This window comes from Varroa jacobsoni, unplaced genomic scaffold (genome assembly GCF_002532875.2).
Source record: "Varroa jacobsoni isolate VJ856 unplaced genomic scaffold, vjacob_1.0 scaffold_67, whole genome shotgun sequence".
Lineage (NCBI taxonomy): Eukaryota > Metazoa > Arthropoda > Arachnida > Mesostigmata > Varroidae > Varroa > Varroa jacobsoni.
The window spans coordinates 131,499-150,896 of record NW_019212969.1 but is presented as its reverse complement, the minus strand read 5'-3'; the positions used below and the strand labels follow the sequence as shown (position 1 = coordinate 150,896).

The 19,398-nt window shown below is 44.1% G+C and overlaps 1 protein-coding gene across 1 annotated transcript in view; it reads left to right on the top strand.

The window, feature by feature from the left end:
* The window catches only part of LOC111262181 (uncharacterized), a 99,625-nt gene that overhangs the window by 40,511 nt on the left and 39,716 nt on the right, over window positions 1–19,398 (top strand). Inside the window, exon 2 of the mRNA XM_022836252.2 lies at window positions 6,927–7,873. Within this exon, the coding sequence (XP_022691987.1) occupies window positions 7,635–7,873 (239 nt within the window). The 5' untranslated portion in view covers window positions 6,927–7,634. The remainder of the gene's footprint in view (window positions 1–6,926; window positions 7,874–19,398) is intronic.

Sequence of the window (19,398 nt, the reverse complement as noted above, 5' to 3'; positions counted from 1 at the left end):
TTGAATAAAATATGCCCTATGTCCAATATGTACGTATGCGGAAAGCTGTAGTGGTAGCGGGAGTTAAGCCTTTTCTTTTTGTAGCAACGTGGGCAGACAGTGCCTATAGCCGGGTTATTTTCTGAAGCAGATCTCAAAATTTGCTAACTAATATGGCAACGAGACATAAACAAAATATAAGCTCAACGAAGATTTGCTAATCTGAGACCTAAATAATCGATAGATCTGAGCATGCATATAGTACCTATGGTATTGCAGTATCAGTGTCTTCAAAATCTGTGACCTACGTTTTTCATGTGCAAGGTCTTCCGTTCCTGTGACAGAGACCTCGCCCATTTCTGCTAGGTCGTCATCTTGAGTGTTCGTTGTTTTTGGTCAACAAAAATATGAATTAGCCCAGTGATCACAACGTGGCCATGACTTTTATCAATAACTTGCTGGTTTTCGGATCAAATTGTTTATTCTGAGCTCGAGATCGCTCGAGAGGGCGCAATGAGCAGGAAATTCACGAGCTGTCTATTCCACTAAACCAAGCGTAATTTATACGGAGAAGAAAAAGGATATCCTCAAAAGGAGATGACCAGAGACAAAATACATGTTCAGGCCACTTTCTCAGCAGTGTTGGCAGGTTTCTCGGTCACATGTAACCCTCTCTGTCCCCCCAGTAGATCCCTGAGATGATGACGCATTAATGGCCCTCAATAAATCCCATAGGGCAATATCTTTGATTCCCCGGCCACCGCAAGGCTAGAAAAACGTGAAGAGCAAAGCGCACTTTCTAATTAAATAGAAACAAATATTTACCTAGCAGTTCATCCGACTTGAGGCGTGCGAAAGCACGTGTACGCGTGCAGCAAAAGCAGCAAGCTTCGTGCGTGGAGCCGCGCTTGGCCGATATCCGATAACACCCTGAGAAGGCTACATAGGCTAGAATCCGTTCTATATTGCCGTATGCTAATAGATGACGCATATTCTAAAGCTACAGAAATAGATCAGATGGTTGGCGGTGACCAGGAACAGTGTAGTGATTCCAGTGAATTCTCAGTGCCCATGGTAGCATCGAGAAGGCTTCTCTGCGCGCTTACAATCCGTGTTTTAGATAAGGTCTAGTCACGTGATTAAAGGCTACGTCAGTATCTTCATAGCCATTAGCGTGCATGGTGGCAAAGAAAAAAAATCGTCCCTGGAATTTAGGGCTGAATACTCAAGGAGCTAGCATCTGAAAAGGGCTCAAGTCACGCGCGTCTCCGCGCATGTAGTCTATCTTACGTAGACGAAGTAGTGAAGTGAGAGAAAACGATAAAGGAATTCTACAGTAAAGAAATTAATTTAAGGAAAAGACGGACCAGAAGTTGGGAGGGTACCTCGACCGCCGGTACGGTACATCGATAACATCTTGGGTGCACTTACGCGCGTACTCGCTGGTTCAACTGATTAGAAAGCTGTCCTATCTCAGACATTGCGTGTTGCTCGTACCCAGTTAAACGCCTTTCCTTAGTTATTGAGATGTTCACGCTAAGCTATTGCCTCAAAATTCGCCCTCCATTGTATTGTGGCTTCTACGCAACCTGTAATGATGGCTTACCAGCTTAGCCGAATTGTCTCGCGCTGGTCTTCCATCGCGGTACAACCCATCCCACTTCGCTAGTACAACCATGTCCCAGCATGAAGAAATGAAATAAGCATGCCCGGCTAGCTTAGCCGCCTTCGGAAGTAGATGGCCGTGTTACGGTCTCAGGCATCTTTGTTATTGTTGCTTTGAAACATCTTACTTGCGCCATTTTCACTCCAAGTGGCCAATTTTAGTAGCTACTCGCTGGCCTTGTCCAATTCTTAACGTCCACTCGTAGCGGTGGCTGGCTGTCTGTCTGCGGTGGATTTGCGGTCAACAAATTTGAATATCCGAAGCAGCCCTTGTAAGGCTCCGCAATAATAGCAGCAGCGGCGGCTCAATTCGTGTCGATAGGCCTTAACACGGTTATGCCCCTCTGTGTTGGCGTTACCCCAACATTGTGAAACATCGCCCTCGACCATGGCAAACTGTTATGAGTCAGACAGTGACGCCTGTTCACATTTCAGTGGATTCCATTTGCTTCTTCTCTTGGCACTTCTTATGTAGGCCTTCATTGTAGTAGCTGATCGGCGAATTGCTTCCTGTTTTGATGTACCTTTACTAGGTGGGCTAGGCCGAAGGTAGGGTACTGAGTAAGCTAAAACAGACTGGATACCGCTCTGTGCTCTATTTGTTTTGACAAGTTTCCCTTGGGAATAAGATCGACGTAGTATAATAACGAGCGATGGCAAGCAAAGATGACGTCATTGAATAAGGTTGAGTTCAGGAATATATGTGCTAGCTTGACCGGAGTAGGCTTTTTATGTACCTAAAGCACTACTGTGTGTATAAAATAAGAGAATGCGGGAAGAAACCCTTATCAGTCGTTGACATCCCAACCTATTGATCGATTTTAAGCAACTATAATGAATTTGTAAGTGGCTTGCTAGTTATTGCAATACTTTAGTGAGACGTATACTGCAGGATCTCGTAGTGGTTTCTTGAACTTACCGTTCTTATTCCTTATTTTCTACAGGACAGCTGTGGGAGAGGCCATTTTAAGATGATAATATATGCCAGTTGAAACTCAGCTACTAATATTCGACAGACATATAGCAGTTCAGTGCCTTCGGACTGCAGATTTAATATGAAATACGTGCATACATAGATGATTGTATATCAGATATTCCTTATGTCTTTAGCGAATTCAAAGTTATCTTGGATAGCTGATGCTGAGTTCCATCAAGTACCGTTGGGGCCATTATCGGCACGGGTGGCTCGTCACTCCGGCAGGTGATAAGAGTGTCTGGCTACAGCATCAAGGTATCGCCTAGCAACGCTAAAGAGGAGAACCGCTCGATGCAGCTAAGAAGGATGGTTCAAAGGACGACAGCCCCAGCTCGTCGGGGGCGGAGCTAGCCGGCCGACGGTTGACGACAATCGTCTCTGCTGTATCAGGTTCTTTGTCTGTGGCGATGAAGGAACAACCCGAGTGAGCATCCGTCGATGGTGCTACATTTTTACTATAGTTCGTAGTGCTATCGAGATATAGATTTGGAATGAGGCAACTTACTCCTTGCGGCGTGGCCGGCGTGAGCGGCCGGTTCTTACGCGAGCGACCGCTATATTTCGCTAATAAAGCTGTTAGACGAGCTAAAAGACGCTAACCAGACTGCTTGTTACTGTAGGCACCCGCTTACTCAGTCGAGAGTTAAGTGACAATACCATTCAGATAGGGTTCGCCAAACGTTTATGTAGCTGTCGCGCACCCATCGAGCCTGCTGTCTGCCGGCGAAAACGGGTTTCAAAAGTACACAAAACAAGTTAGACTACAAACAAACAACAGTTGATATTGGCCATTCGGCTGTGTCGACCAGATGTTTCAACGAGATAGACCATCTCTCGGTTCGGAGTGCGTCGCTTACGTCGGTCTACTTCGATAAATGGCTTCCAATGTGTGATAGCAGCATTCGAGTATTGTAGCACACTGTACATATAGATAAATAGATACAGTTATGCAAACATATGTGCGTACGAACATACATAGGCGCACGTTATACATGTTGTATACTCGGCTTTTGTATTTTATGTGTATGGCACATGGCTCTAAGCACATTGTCCTGATTGCTATCAGTCGATAATCCGCAGGTCAAACTTTTCTGTCATGCCTTAATTTAGCAGTACCTATTTGTTGCTGCCGTCTGTGCCGAAGGATAATTTGCCTGCTTATACATAAACGGTTCATTTCGTATTTAATCGAATCGTTAGTGCAGTGTGTGATCCTAGCAGAATGATTGTGCATGGAACATACATGGGCGATACAACAACCGCACGCGTGTTGTTGCTGCTGGCCGTTCTTATCCTCAATCCGCAGTGGAGGACACGGCCGAAGCAGTCCTGTCGGATCCTATTTGACGCCATTGAACAGCAGCGCAAAGAAAATAAATCGAAGCAAATCGTTCGACGCATAAGGCGGCCGACTGACCGTACACAGCCACTATGGCTCGCCTCTTCTAGGCTCTAAACTAGCTCCGCCGTTCGATCAGAAAAGCCGGTTATTACTAGTAGCAATAAAAACAGTAGCAGTTTCCGTGTGGCGCTTAATTGCGCCATCTGTCTCCACCCCTCTGCCAAGGAGTATGCGTCCACTTCGAATGGAATCAATGAGAAATGAGATTGAACTGAACTAACGCGTAAAGCTGCTTAATGCGGTGCGATTAAAGACACCTGCGAAACTCCTCTGGGGTGCTAAATATAACACTTACGTCAAGACGGCAGTGATGGCGTTGTTCATTTACGCATAGGCACAGACGTGCGCAGACACATGCATACGCGTTACGATCTATGCGGAACAGTCATCCTGTCGATGCAGAGGTGGAACCATCAGCCTGGGTCGTGCTGAAGCGCGCTTGGCCTGACATGCGCCTTAGTTTCACACATTTGGGAGGAGGAAGGCTACGAGGGCCTCGTCGACTATCTGGCGACTCAGTGCCCTGCAGCCATTTCAATGAGGACTGTTCAGCAAAGCGAATAGGCAAAACTAGAGAAACGCCATTTAGATTTACTGCGCTTAACAGAAATATTAGATATGTCAACGATGTCTTGAGTAGTATCGTTGCTGTTGCTGCACGGCATATAATCGCTAGCAATATTGCTTGAAATACGGGAGCCTTATTTTGTTCCCATGTTCCGTCGAGTGTGTCTGTGGTGCTGCAACGTGTTCTTCATTTAGATGTGGGGCTTACGGCAGTGGGGGCTATTCGATGTTGTGGCCATCTGTTAGATGAAAACAAAAGGGAGAGTAGCCAGTTATCAAATACGCGAATCGTAATCATCAACGCACTCGTAGTACTGGGCTTCTTTGTCGCGGTCTTCACATTGAGCCTTGTATTTTGGCTGTCGTTCCGCACCCACATAAACCTGCCGACAACTCTTCTTTTTGTGCTGCACGTCTCTCAAGTTATTTGCGCCATTGGGTAAATGGACGGCTATGGGCCAGTAAAAGTCGCGTCTGCGATTTTATTTACTGGTGAAGATCAGTTCTTCCATCTGGTCATCGATCTATCAATTTGAAACTGACCGATTCTTTGCAGGAGGAGTGGCTGTAACAGCAGACGATGTCGGGCTAGTCGCTGCTGATATATGCCAAAAGTATTTGCGTTCGCCGATATGGCGAACCGCGGTTTCACGATATGAGTACAACCGAATGTGATAGGCACGCGTCTGGGGACGGAAAGAATACGGTAAACCCATCACGACCCATGATATCAGATGGCGACGAACAAAGCAGCCACCTTCCGATGCAACAGCTTCCCGTGTATTTTGAACGGCGGACCACAGTCACGCCGCTCGTCACTGCAGGACTAGACGATAACATCTACTCTTCCTTGTGATCTGTTTAGAGCGAAACCGGCGCCGGAGAACCCATTTCGTTCCGTACGCGTCCGACTATCACAACAACAGCTGGATGCGTTTCAATTAGAATAGTTCTGTAAATTTTTCTGCAGTTGTTGGCGACAGACAATGCCTGTCGATCTACGGTACGTTACTTCTGTGCATTAGCATTATTTACCACAGCACCCAGCATCGGTTGTGTACACAATATGTCACTGTACCACGGGTCCTCAGAGGTGAATATGTGGGCTTCTGAATTCAGAGGGGTCTGTCGCGACAGCATTTCCGCAAGCTATAAGGTAACCGTAGCAACCAATTTATAGGACATTGCTCATATATTCGTACGATACTCTATAGGTGTTTAGGATAAATAGTAAGACTTCTATCGAATGCAAGCTTAAACAAGTTCTTGATAAGTTTCATTTTTATCATATATGAACTCGGCATATCATAGGTGAATAGAGAAGGGGCAATCAGGATTCGAGGGGTAGACGATTAAGCTGCTTCTAGCTTTTACAGAAGCAGTCTTTCGGCGGGTAGGCAACCGGTTCTTCGGTCACTCTCAATGGATGCTCGCTTTCCGTTTTTTTTAATTTTCTGTTCGCTAGCTCAGCTGAACACGATACTAATATTAATAGTAGTGCTGCGGCAGTTTTGATATCGCTACTGAAGGCTGCTAGACGAGCAAAAACTTGTCAGAGAATAAAGTAGAACCGAAAAGCACGTCGACGCTGACGCATAACCTAGCACCCATCAACTGGCAGCCGTTTGTCTACAAACGTCTTCTAAGTTCTTAAAGTTTCATCTTTTCCTTTGATCAGATAGCGAGCCGACGGGGTCGCCGGCGGCTTTCGCCCGAATCAGACTAACAACAGCAAAACCCAATTAATGACGTAATATTATGAACAATATTATTATCAGTTTGCTATAGGAGCGGTGGCAGCAGCATCAGGTGTGATACAAACAGCCAATACTAGTAGCAGCACAGCATCTGCACAGCGTTGGCGTTTCAGAAGTCGCTAGATGTGTGCTCCTAACGCTGATGTTCGTGGGGCGCCCAATACACATAATGTATCGTGATTTTTTGTTTTTTATTCTTCTGTTTTGTCCTATCTTAGTCGCAGTTGCATCACGCCTATAATGATGTAGCTGACTGATTAAAAACGAGTCGAGTCTAGCTAAATCTAGATCACTTTTCAGTAGCTACGATGCATAGGGATTATGGGTAACGTTCTATAACGATTTACTCCATATCTAACGGATTTGATAAGCGCTTGTTGTTAACTTGTTTTCGTCAACAAGAATGAAAAAAAAAGAGGTTTCAATATCTATAACGACAGTTAAATCCCATTGTTGTATTTGAGTAAGTAAATGTTTGTTTGTACAAAAATCGAAACGGTTTTGTCATTGAATTACTTATAGCAGTGTTTATTTGCTTTGTTTTATTGATTTTTTTTCTGTTTCTTCTCAACGGTTTCAGGTAAGGCGATCGAGCCAGCCTCACTTTTCTGAGTGGCTGCCATTCTTCATCGTGTGTTGGTGATTGGTGTTGATTAGAGTGATTGGATTGCCTGATTTTTGGTGGGATTTTTTCATATTATTTCCTTTTTGTCAACTACCTAATTATTATCTCGTCACCTGATGCGTGCTAATCTTCCCATCTCTACGATGTGTGTATGCGTGCGTATGTAGCTGCGAGTGCGTATACAATAACAGGTGGCGCTTAACGGCCAGCAAATAAACCATTTGACCTGAAGTTGAAATAACTCGAAGCGTCTACACGGCGAACCCTGTTCAACTTCTCAAGTCTCGGCCTAATCTGAGCTCATATGTTCCTGTTGTATCTCGATGTCGCAAGTCTCGGCAAGAGTCTCTAATGGAGCAAAGATCACCACCATTTCGTTCGTCATCCTGGATCCGCATAAATTAGCCTGCATCGGTCCGGCTTAATCATTGTCAATGTATACGTATACATTGTATTCTCACAGTTTTTCTTGGTTCTGAGTAAGGAGTAGACAGAGGGTCAAGGGAGAAGGTCATCGCTGTCTACCCTCTCGAGGTGGTTTTTACCTTTACCTCAAACGTAGGTCAGCCTTAATCTCTATGCCAGCATAGGATGCTGACGAACCCGCTCCGCTGTGCTGCATTTGCTGCGGGAGTGCTCACAGTTTGCGCCGGAAATGGCTAAATGGAGGGCCATTGGGAAGATATTCACAGCGAAAACCACCATCACCACCTCGAAGAATCCGTCGTCACGATCGCACTCGCTCTGAAGCACTGCAGCCAACCAGGACTAGAGACGAAACAAGGTGGTTCCAACGACGACGAATTAGAAGACCGTACGTCTTTTCGGGTTTCACCGTCGCCTCGACAACAAACAGCGCTCGTACATCAGAGGACGTCCTGCAAGAGAAGCCTACTTTTTTGGTAAGGAATTAAATTATGATCGAACAGATCAGCAAACAACAACGAATAACAACGTCGGACAATCTCTAGGCGGTCGCGGCCCTTGATTCAGTTCGAAACATACTGGCAGCGGACATCCGCCTGTCAGATAATCTTCACCTCCAGCTTAAGAGAGAGGCTTGCTTTTCAAACTTCTCTCTATCCAGCATCAATCTGCCTCTTGCAATACCTTTCTGCGAGTTCTGTCGATGCTGGTTCTGATACGATAACTGGGATGTATCTTCACTGCTTTTCTATATCTTCTTATGGGTTCTGGAAGTTGCCTCTTAGGTGACTTGTTGGCACACCTGTCGCTAAAAACGGAATATGCATGGTGTTTTCATCTATAATTATAATTATAACAATAACAATTGGCGACTGTTACGGTTCTGTTTTGCTTTCGCTTGCGATATGTTTGTAGAAGGATGCTTACACTTTTTAAGGACTCAACGGTCGTTTACATTTAATTCTGATTTTTAAATAGACTTAGCTAAGTTTTAATAGTTCTATGAGTTAGCAGGTTGAAATTTCATTGGGGACTAAATTATATTACAACAACCGGTCTCCGGCCTTGTTTTGAGCAGTTTATTGTCAACAATTATTGTAAATTTAACAAATACGAAACCTTTGTCGAATCCTTTCGACGTCAATATGTTGTCAAGATGTGTGTCAACCTCGTTCTAGCTAGCACTTGGAGGTTGTCCGAATATAGCAAAAGCTTTTGCAATAGATTTTCGAAGAACGCTTCGTCTAGCCAACTTGTGCGACTATTTTCTATACTGTGGTCCTTTGCGATCGTGGTCGGCTAACTCTCGTCAAGCTACCAGCTGAGCTAAAATTGTGCTGATGTAGGCACTATCTCGACGCGCCGCATTGTTTCCGTTTTTGCCGTCACTGTGACTGCTTCAGAGGCTATCACCGTGCCTCGACGCTTTGCTGCCCTTGAAGTTTCTCTTTGTTTGCTAATGTGTACATTGTGAATACTTCATTACGAAGACCCCGCCCCTTGCTTCTGTTCGTTTTTGATCTCAATTTCCATCTCTTTTTTTTTTCTGTCTCTGCCAATTTCCGCTTACCATCTTTATCTACATTTCGTTTCCAAATGCGCGAGTCGACACACATCATTTAGTCGCTCGTAGGTTTTATAGCATCACGTTTAGCAATACTGCTGAGTCTTAATTCAATATATGCTATTACATGCCGCTAAGCGCAGGGAAAATTGGGTACTAAGGATGCACCGGAGTGCGCTGTGAGCGTTGCATCAGCCTCCGGTATCGTGCTCTGTTCCAGCATTGTTGAGGGAGCGGGAGCTCTCGCGGTAGGACGAGTATTGACGAAACACTCGTAGCGCAAGGGGAACAAACGAAGGATGTGCTTCAGATCGGTGGAAGTAGGTTCTTTAGAAATAGAAAAAAAAAAACCTAGAGAATGACATTGCGGTAGTAAATGTTTTTAACGGATTTAAGGACATTATATTTCTTGGGCTGGACCTTAAGCGTTGAAAAAGACAGACGCCCCTGGAACAGGCGAGGCAAAGGTAATGTAAAGTTTGGATTAGATTGACGTAGCGTAAAGCCTTGATCGCATCTACATATATATGAGTAAGTAGTCGGCGTTCCCAGTGTAAGTGTTCTGTACCGCTATAAAATGGAATAATACTGGTAAGTCAGCATTTTAGTTGAAGCAGGGTGTTGGAAATTTTTGAAAAGCGCTGAATGGAGCTCGCGCGAAGAACCGACGAGAGTCAGACGTGTGGACAGATCGAGCGTCGTATGGAGCACGCCGAACGAGTGACATATTCATGACCTTAACTACAGGCAACTGGTACAAGGACTAAAGTCTAGCTCATAAGCCAGTCATATAATAGCAGGAAGGCAATGCAGTACTCGCTGGCAGCCGTCGATATATATTGTTGTCAACAAATGCTCATCAGCGTAGGTATACATAAGGCACTAAACTCTAATACCTTAGCCAGGCTGTCTTTCTCAGCTTTGCTAAACTGCTTTTGTATGTGAACTGATAGATTGCCTTATGAGAAGAACAAATCTCAGACGAAAATTCGCCTCGATTAGGCGGCCTGGTCACGTAACTTCACGTCAGTTGATATGAGGAAATGCAGTTGTTCCGCACACACACGTTTAGTATTGTTCTACCTTAATCTATTTCGCAGTAAATCGTTCGGCCTGTGGATTAACAGCTTTTCTCTACCGTTTAATAAACAAGCCTCATCACGAAGTACCTCGGCTTGCTGCGTTTCTCATTGTGTGTAATACCCAAATCGGCCTCGACTTCGCAGTTTACCGCCTGGAAGCGAACTGCTTCCTCTGCAATAGAATTCAGCCCTGCTTGCAAGTCTGTGTGCTTATTGAATAGAGGCATCAGTATTTCTTACTATCAGAAAATCTCCTTTCATGTGTTAGTTCACAGCAAAGCGTACTCCGAAACCATCCGTATCCGTTTCTTTCCTATCATGGCGGCGGGTGTAGCGCTTTTAAAGCCTATCGGCTTGCCCATGCTGACGTTAAGCATCGCTGGGAGTCTTGCAAACAGAAAAACTGACAGTCAAAAGAGCCGATGAACACAGGGACTATGTGACTTCATAGTGGACAAAACGCGCTAGGTCGTCCGAGGTATCCGCTAAAAGGAAGCGGATGACCGGTGTCGCCTCTACTCTCAAAACTCCTCTACTCAAGCTCCTGGAATGAACTGCGGACATTCATTCGAAGCAGAGGAGTAAATATCGCCTGGGGTCAAACTAGCAAGATCTTTCAACTTTTGCGGAGAACCGAGATGGGGGGAAGACGAAAGAAGAAATGACCATGGTCGACAATTGTGATTCTGATTATGTCTTCCCTTTTCCTCAAGAGGTATTGAGGCTCCCTGCGTTATTGTTGTTGTCGTCATCGCCACCACCGTCGCCGTAGTCCCCAAGGCTATGTGTGTTTAGCTCTAGGCAGATTCAAGCAGAGAGGCGCGAAAGAGCTTAGTTATAACCGAGGGGAAGAAAGACTTGCCTTTCTTGGCTGTGCTCGATTCTAGACAAGATCGAACGATCCGCTTAGAATCCGAATCGCGGACGGTGTCTCTGCCATGGTTTTTTTTTACGGGAAAACCCGACGATGGGGAAAACGGCGGAAAAGCAGCTCGCTTATCCACTAGTGAAGCGTTCCTAAGTGGCCCCTGTAAGACTAACATCTAAGACTTATCATTTCATCATCAACGGGGAAAACAGGCCAAAGGACAAGCAAGTCAGCTCGCTTCGTGTGACTGGGCTGCTATGCAGTATGTGCTTGGCAACAGACGGCAATAGAATATGCACGATAGCATTTTCTCAGTTCTGTTCCTGTCGTGTCACCGTATTGCAAAGTACAAACGTCGCACAGGTTTATCGAGAATAAATTGAACTCGTAGATTTCATTGTTCATTAATTAGGTGGAGCGGGGCACTTTGTAGCAGGGAAAAGCTACTCCAACTTCTCTGGAAGTCATGGACTTTTAAAGCGAGCCATTGTAGCTTTCCTTGCCGTACCTTTAGTAATTACGATTTTATTGTGTGTTACTAATATTATGTAGAATAAGAATGCAAGATGCATTTTTATCAACGCATTTCATGAGCACTAGCCTTTTTAGTGATACTTAGCCTGATTTTGGCATTGAGGCAACTGACCATTTGCGTTTCACGGGAAGCACGAAACAGGACATGGAAGCGCCTCTGAGCACTTACCGCTTCTTACCAGGAAGCGACTTTTGAGCTTATCGATAGATACAAGAGTTTCTTTCTTTACCCCGATTTCTCACCTATTATTGGTTCACTCTTGGACCGTGCGATGTCATCATACGGATCTCACAGCAACGGTCCAGAATAAATGACGAATAAAAGTAGTAAACAGGAACAGTCACCCTCTGAATCGCCGGTTAGAGGTGCTTCGGCTACTACTATATATGGCAATAGCTGACTAAGACTGCGGTATACAACAGGGCAAAGCAATATTTAGTTTTCCTATCATTTTTCAATCAGCTATAGTGGTTTAGATCCGATCGTGTTGGCTTGTTACGAAGACAACTGTCCGCCACTCGAGCTATGTACCATCCAAATAGATAGATTGTTTGAAGGATTGCGCTGAGAACGGGTGTGACTTTTGACGCAAAGCTAACTGTAACGACTCTACTGTGCAGCAGCAGGTTAAGGGGCAGCACGCTGTGGGGCAAAACTGGGAGGCAGAACAAATTTGACTGTTTGTCCTGCTAGGTTTTATAATGTACTCACTTTGGCTGTCGTATCCGCTATCTCCTGTCTCTAAACTTAGTCTCGTCGCTGGCCGTAATGCCAAATATTTGCGATGCCGTTTTACGTTTGGTTACGTGTCGGCAAGAACAAGATAAAATAACAGCATAAAGTAGCAGACAGCTTTCTCATGCACTCAACTTCGGTGCGAACTATACGCACCCTGGAACTGTTGCTGTTGTCGTTGTTACTTCGTATTGCGCGTATACCAACACTCAGCAAGAAGCTGAACGTATAATAAGGCGCTGGTTTAGAGCCACGAACTGTCGGCGGCTACGTAACACACCGCGTAACGTGTTGTGCTATCGTATCATTGTAGCGGACTGACGTATACATATCCGCCAGGTCCTTCGTGCCCGTTCTGTATGTTCTCCTCGCTGTAGATCCATAAAGTGGTTTGTTTAGTGACGGTCATCGCCACCAGTCGCCTTTAGCCAGGTATCAGAAACGGTAGCAGCTCTGAGTACTAGCTGCGTGTCGGCCAGCACGTTCAGTTGCGATATCCGCTCGATCCAGCTTGACCACTTAATAATGAGCGTTAACACATGAACTGCGCCTGTAGCCGTCTGCGTCAACAATGCCCAGACCGCCACACCCGATACGACCTACTCGATTACTACAGGCCAAGAATTTCATACTAGAATAACATAACAACTACGAGTATATGTACGCTGCGTTTGAGAATGGTTTTTCTCTTTGTCTGCCTCGTTTTTCTTTTCCAATAATACAATAGTGGGAAAGGTATCAAGAGGTCGGCTGCTCCAAGCTCAGTCCTTCTCTACCGAACAAGACGCTTTTACATATTATTTTTTGTTGTTCCGTGCTTCGGTGTGTGCTTCTACACGTAGCTCACTGTCATGTATGTTTAATCTCTTGCCGAGCGTTTGTTTTTGCTCTTCTCGTTACTGTAATCGACAGTAGGCCCTTCATCTGTTTTTCGCGTTCGTTTGTGTAGGACATTTACGGCCTTGTGAAGCTGTCGAGTAAACATGCCTATTTTGCCCCGCTCTCAGCGGTATATGGGTCTGGTGCGTTAAGCTACGACTCGGCGCTGATATTTAGGTGCGAACCAAAGTACACAACAAACTACGTACAGAGTACCACAAACCAGACTTAACCGATGCGTTCTCGTATTGCTAGCATGTTGGGGAGCAGCAGTAACTTTAACAATCGAATTTCTAACTTTTATTCCTTCTGACTTTACTCGCAGGCTGCTTATTACTTAATGTAGTCTTTTGTGTATTTCGTTTAACTTTAATACTGCTCGTTGAGAAACCGGGTACAGGTATCAACAGTAGCGAAGATTACTGAGTAGCGGCCGGTACCGCTCGTTGTTTCCTACGAAGTAGCTGGCCTAGGAAATATATTCGATCTGACGAAGATCCTAACACACGACTACACCCAATCACGGAAGCGTCCACAACGACGTTCTCTTGCAAAACATTGTGCCGTTGACCGATCGACTTTGGAACGTTTAGACGAGTGTCGTTTGAAACCGATTTATTCTTACTAATAATAAGACTACTAACGCTAATCTTTGTCGTTCTGGTGTTGCCTGGTTCGTAAGGGTAACAGTTCGTTTCTAGTTGGTCAGGGTAACTGGCAGACCACAGGGTTGGTTCATGTTGTCTTGATTTACCGCTATTTGCTAGTGACGCAGGCTGTGTCGTCGCGAACGTGGGAGCATCGGCTGTGCCCTTGGTTGTTGCTTGACCAAAGAACAACCGGTGGGTGTTGTAGTGGGTGTCTCGAAGCGTTTCACATAACGCCACTTGTTATCAATGATCAAACTGTTACAGTGTTTACTATTTGCTTGAGCAGTGGATTGGTAGGCAATGAAGGTAAAAATCCCCGGTAGCCAAACGATTGTGCTATGCCGCTGCATTGACTAGCTATCGCGCAATTACCACCGACTGGTAGCGTTTAGGGTAGGGCGTATTAAGTTGATAGTTTTACTGTAAAAACGATCGGAATGTCGCGTAGTCTTTTTTGTGACTTGACGCACCTGTCGCGTCCGGCAGCTTAGCGTTGTCGCACGGCTTGTCGACATTGTCGCTAGAAACATACGTGCTTTTCATACATGGTGTGCGTATTGGAATGGACAGCAGTTTTGCATCATACAACTGTAGTTGCTACATGCTAAGGGCCTCATCAATACCATAAACATGTTTGCGCTGGCCAAATAACAGCAACCTGCCCATCAAAAAATTCATTGTAATAATAAGGGGACTATTCGTTATGCCTTCCAACAGGTGGAAATCATTTATCTCGAATTTATAATACCATTTACGCGATCTACTCCGTATTTCTGTTCTCATTTTGTTTCATTATGTAAACGGCAAAAATCATCGTCGGCCATACTAAAGGCCTAATATTGCCTGTTGTTATTATTATAAACAGTAGGAGAAAACAAAGTTTCCTCCTAAAATCTCGGTCACTACAAAATGTGACACAATATGACTAACGCCATCTATAGATCTTGTATGATTTCACAAGTAGGATAAGCATATCGAGAACGAGAACGCTATGTAAGTGTGTACTGATCATTAGAAAATAAGCTTCATTAAATTTAGTATAGTTCTTGTTTTTCCCGCATTTGGAATCACTGGGGATCAGCTTGAATGATCAACATTTCTATATATTTATCGCAATTATATTACTTACTTCGAAACGAAAAGTTGAGTAGGTACAAGTATCAAATGTGACCTCCTTCTGTTTAGACACTCGAATGAAAAAAGTATAAAGGAACGGAGAAGCATGAGGTCATATGGTCTAAATTCTAGAACTATAGTACTATTTGGGTGCGTATCGATAATGCCCTTACACGTTCTTACGCGTTGGAGGCTCCATTCAGGCCTTTAGAGAAAACCAGATAAAATGTATTTAACACTTTCTACTAAACTGCTCACCGTTTCCACCTGAAAGATCGACCTTTGTTGTGCTTTTGAAGCCTTAGTCGTTCAGCGTTCGGCCATCGAAATGAGAGCCTGTATAGGTTTGCGACGGCATAATTCTATTACGTAGTCGTTTCGTTGGCGAGGCAACGATGCATCGATAATGTTTCAGATAATGACCATGTATTTCAAAACTGCGCACAAATATGTCCGATAAATGCATTCTATTTATGACGCTTAGCCATCAAACATATACATATTTATTATATGTTAGTTTACTAACATCTAAAAAAGGGTCTGCCGGTTCGTACAATTTGATCTGCCCGATCAAGGACTTCAAAACAGCTTCACTTGTCGAGCTCATGGCTATTGAAACCATTTAAAAACGGAAATAGCCTTAACTAAGTGTAAGATACGCCTATATCTCGTACCGTTGCTGAGCGATGAAGGCGATCTTTCGTAATCGCCGGTTATAACGTTCAGTTATTGGGAGTCAAGTGTAAATTTCGGTAAAAGTTACGTCTAGATATAGATTGCTTCATATAATGACTCACAACCTCTCCTGCAGGCCTGGCTCAACAGATAATTGTTACACTAGTGGTATAATAATTACTCGGTCTGGCCGTGAGAAGGTCTGTTAATATACATTTACTGGCAAGGTTCTTTCGCAAATATAGGTCGCATAAAAAGCTTGCCTAAGTACAAGCCGGCGTTCAGAGGAAACTTTCTCTCCCGAGTTCCCGAATCAGCTTCTTGCATTGTTTCTGGTTAAGCTCATCCAACCTTTACAGGTGTGTTCAGCCCTCCGTGAGTGAATAGTCAAAATATCTGGCTGACATTACGCGAACCATTCATCCATCAGTCCAAAGCCTGATTATCAAATAAGCTGTCCGATCGATTAATATCCGTAATGGCAATCGATCGAACGAAGTGCACGTTAAGTAAGGCAAACTTTTAACAAGAGTTCTGCTAAACTGTTGAGACATAGGTTTTGTGTTGTTATATAACGCACAATATACCCTTTTTTTAAGGGTGATCATATTTTACAACTATGCACATATAACTATAATTTGTAATAGTGTGCATCGTGTGATGGTAACGTCGAAGCCTCTCCTATGTAGCAAGCTTTAGTTTGTCCATCGGGTCAGAAGAAATCCACAGTTGTTAAGCCCAGCAAGCTGAAATAAGTTGAAATTAAAGTCGATTGATTCAGTAACTCTTTGTTCGTACGCTACTATTTATTGCGTTTCGCTTAGAGTAAGGTCTTGTCGCCTTTGAGGACAAAGAACATAGTAGCCTGCTTTGCCATAAGTTATCCTCATTTGCTTGTGCCGGGCCAGCGTCCCCATAGAAAACCTACTGCATAATAATGTGTTTCTATATTTTCTCCGTACACTGATTGGCGTGTTATATGAGGACGTAACGACTCTCCGTGTTATGCGCGAATAAATAGGTTTCCTATGAACTATCTCTTCGTGCATGAGTCGCTAGCGCGTACGGCGGTCGAACAAACGATCGCAACATACACGACCGTGCAGCCTGTTCTGGGCGCATGTTCCTCGGGAGCTTTACAGGTCTCAACAGTTAAGGCGTCGTTACCACTGAAAGGTCCCAGGTTAAACTCAATACTCAACTCCCGCCCCCTCTTCGGGCTGAGTCGTGACGGGCACGCCATAATGTTGCAATGGAGCCCCATCGTTCAAATTTCTAGCCACGATAATGTTCGTTGTTGAGCCGGAGGCCGAATGAGCCGAATGGACGTAAAGGTGCCCCATACCTCGTAACGTAAAGATGAGAGGACGACGCAGGCACTACCAGAGCAGCCGTGCTCATGATCATGCGACGATATTGCGGTCATCGTTCCATAAGCAGCGAGAGGAGAGTCAAGGGCCATACAGATCGCGTACACACAGACATATACATGTGTACCCACGCGACCTTCGATTGAAGGGCAAATTTTTCTATCGATGCCCTTCGTTTGGACAACTGCTGTTGTTTGTATTGCAGTCGCTCGTAGCGGTTATGTGCAAGCCAGTATAGCGATCCCTGTCACCGTTGACACTGAGAATACGCAAGTGACGTTTGGCAATTCTAGCTGCAAGTTTAACAAAGAACGAACTCGGCTCGGATGGGTAAAATGAGCTTCTTCCTGGTCTTGCGAACAGACCCAAGTCATCCAAGTTGAATTCGGTTCGAGCATCCATTAACGAGCAGTTCGAGTATCCATTAACATTACCAACGTAGATGTAATACGCGCTATATACGTATACAAACGCATTTAGAGGCCGCGATCCTGAATAGCTAGCTATTCTCATGATTATATTGATTATGATTATTGAATGGAGCTCAAATATTGGCTCAGATCTTAGCATTCAGCTCATTCTAATAGACAGCGTGTCCCCCAACCGCTGTAGCAGCATTGCGTTTATGTGTATAGAGATCAACCGTAATAACGACCAAACGTATCCTACATATGTATATACATAGCCGCGATCTGTCCTACTTCTTCACGTACGGTCGCCCCTCTCAAAATAGACGCTAATTTAACAATGACGGTATCTATATGAATAGCCAGAGCAGCCGACGGCCACTGATAACAACATCGAAGTTTAGGCCGAGCGAAGGCCAACGAATAGTCTAAACTAATCATTTATTGCCACTAACACTGTGCTAATGTTATCTGCCGGACGCGAGCGAGGCTAGCGTTCGTCAGAGTCGTTTGGGCGCTACAAAGAGTTCTGTCGCGTTTTTACCAAAATACCACGAGTTTCACATGGTAGCAGCGCTACAAATCGGAGATGGCAACGCATTGACGTGTTGCGATGAGATTGCCAGAAACTGACTTGTCTAAGTTGAAAGAAGTTGAAATTGGCCAATCGAGCAGACGATCGACAATTTGTTTGCCTCTTGCGTTCGTGGTCTGCGTGTGACACTTTTACTAGTACAATACTATTGATTGATGATGCTAGTCAGCGGTAAACTGAACCCTGCTTAATAATTTTATTGTTGGCAGAACCGGCGAGACCGCCACTGACCTCTTTTAAGTTTTAAAACTTTCGCTATTTTTGGTAGTCACTTACATTGTTTTGTTGGGGCATAATATGCCGCACAATCGCAGCTCGACAGCCGGAAATCTTTTAAGAATCGGTCCCTCACACTCAAGATAATCGGATTATCTTAAGATAAAACAGGTTTCTAGGTTTTTGTGCTACCTAGAATACGTGACGTCTAGTTTAACGATCCCTTAGTGGTAGGTTAGATTGAGGTATTGACAAAAAAAAACTGTGATAATTATTAAGTATAGAGAGAACTGCGATAAACATAAGCGAGTCAGCACTTCTTTGAAAATCGTAAACTATTCAGCAGAAATTACTTCATAAAGATAAAGTGAGCATTACAATAATAAATAATAATAATAAAATGGTCATTGTCAAGGTTGAGAATTGCCCTCTGGTGCTTGCTTTAAGCGTATAAATATTTGAGATAAGGTAAGACGGACATTCGTCCTTTCCAACACGCCCTCTGGCTACCATAAATGTATAATGTATTACTATCTTTGAACGAACAAAATACCGGTTCAGTACAATGCGCCGTAAAACTTTGACTCGCAGGAGTTTTCATTCAGTATAACAAAAAGGGACGAACGTCTTTCGCTCCCTAATTATGGCGACCGCATTTTCTGCCTCTGCCACTACTCACTTTGACCAGCGTGACGGCAGCGTGTCTACAGCCGGATGCCGACTGCGTGATCAATAGAGCCTTACTTTAATTAGTACACAGTATTTTTTTCTAACGAGAGGAAATATTCTGACAACATACAAGCACAGCTACATTAACTTCACTGACCATCATCGTCTTCTACAGTCTAGTCATGCTGTTTAAGCCTGCAATACTTACTGTTCTTCCTAATATCTTAAATCCTTAAAAATTAGGCCAAATCAGGCCACTTACTAACTCAACCAATGCGTATATATGATAATACAATGGCAGCAACTGTTTAAATTACCGAATGACCGAACGTGCACGTAAAGGATTGTAAAAAATCAATTCAGGAAGAGCGCCTGATTTGATTCGTGCTGATGATTATGTACCCGAAAGTCCTTACTTACTCCCGAAATTACTTAGTCTTTAGAAACATTGGGAAAAAAGCGGACATCTATAAATATTCTATATGGACAAAATTCAATTCTACGTATGACTAGATAGTGAAGTCACCTTTTCAGGAATAGATTCTCACATATACGCAAATTACGACAGCTCGATATACCAAACTAAACGTGGCCATCATAGATACCAGTACTTACCTGTAACTTAATTGATGCAAGGTAC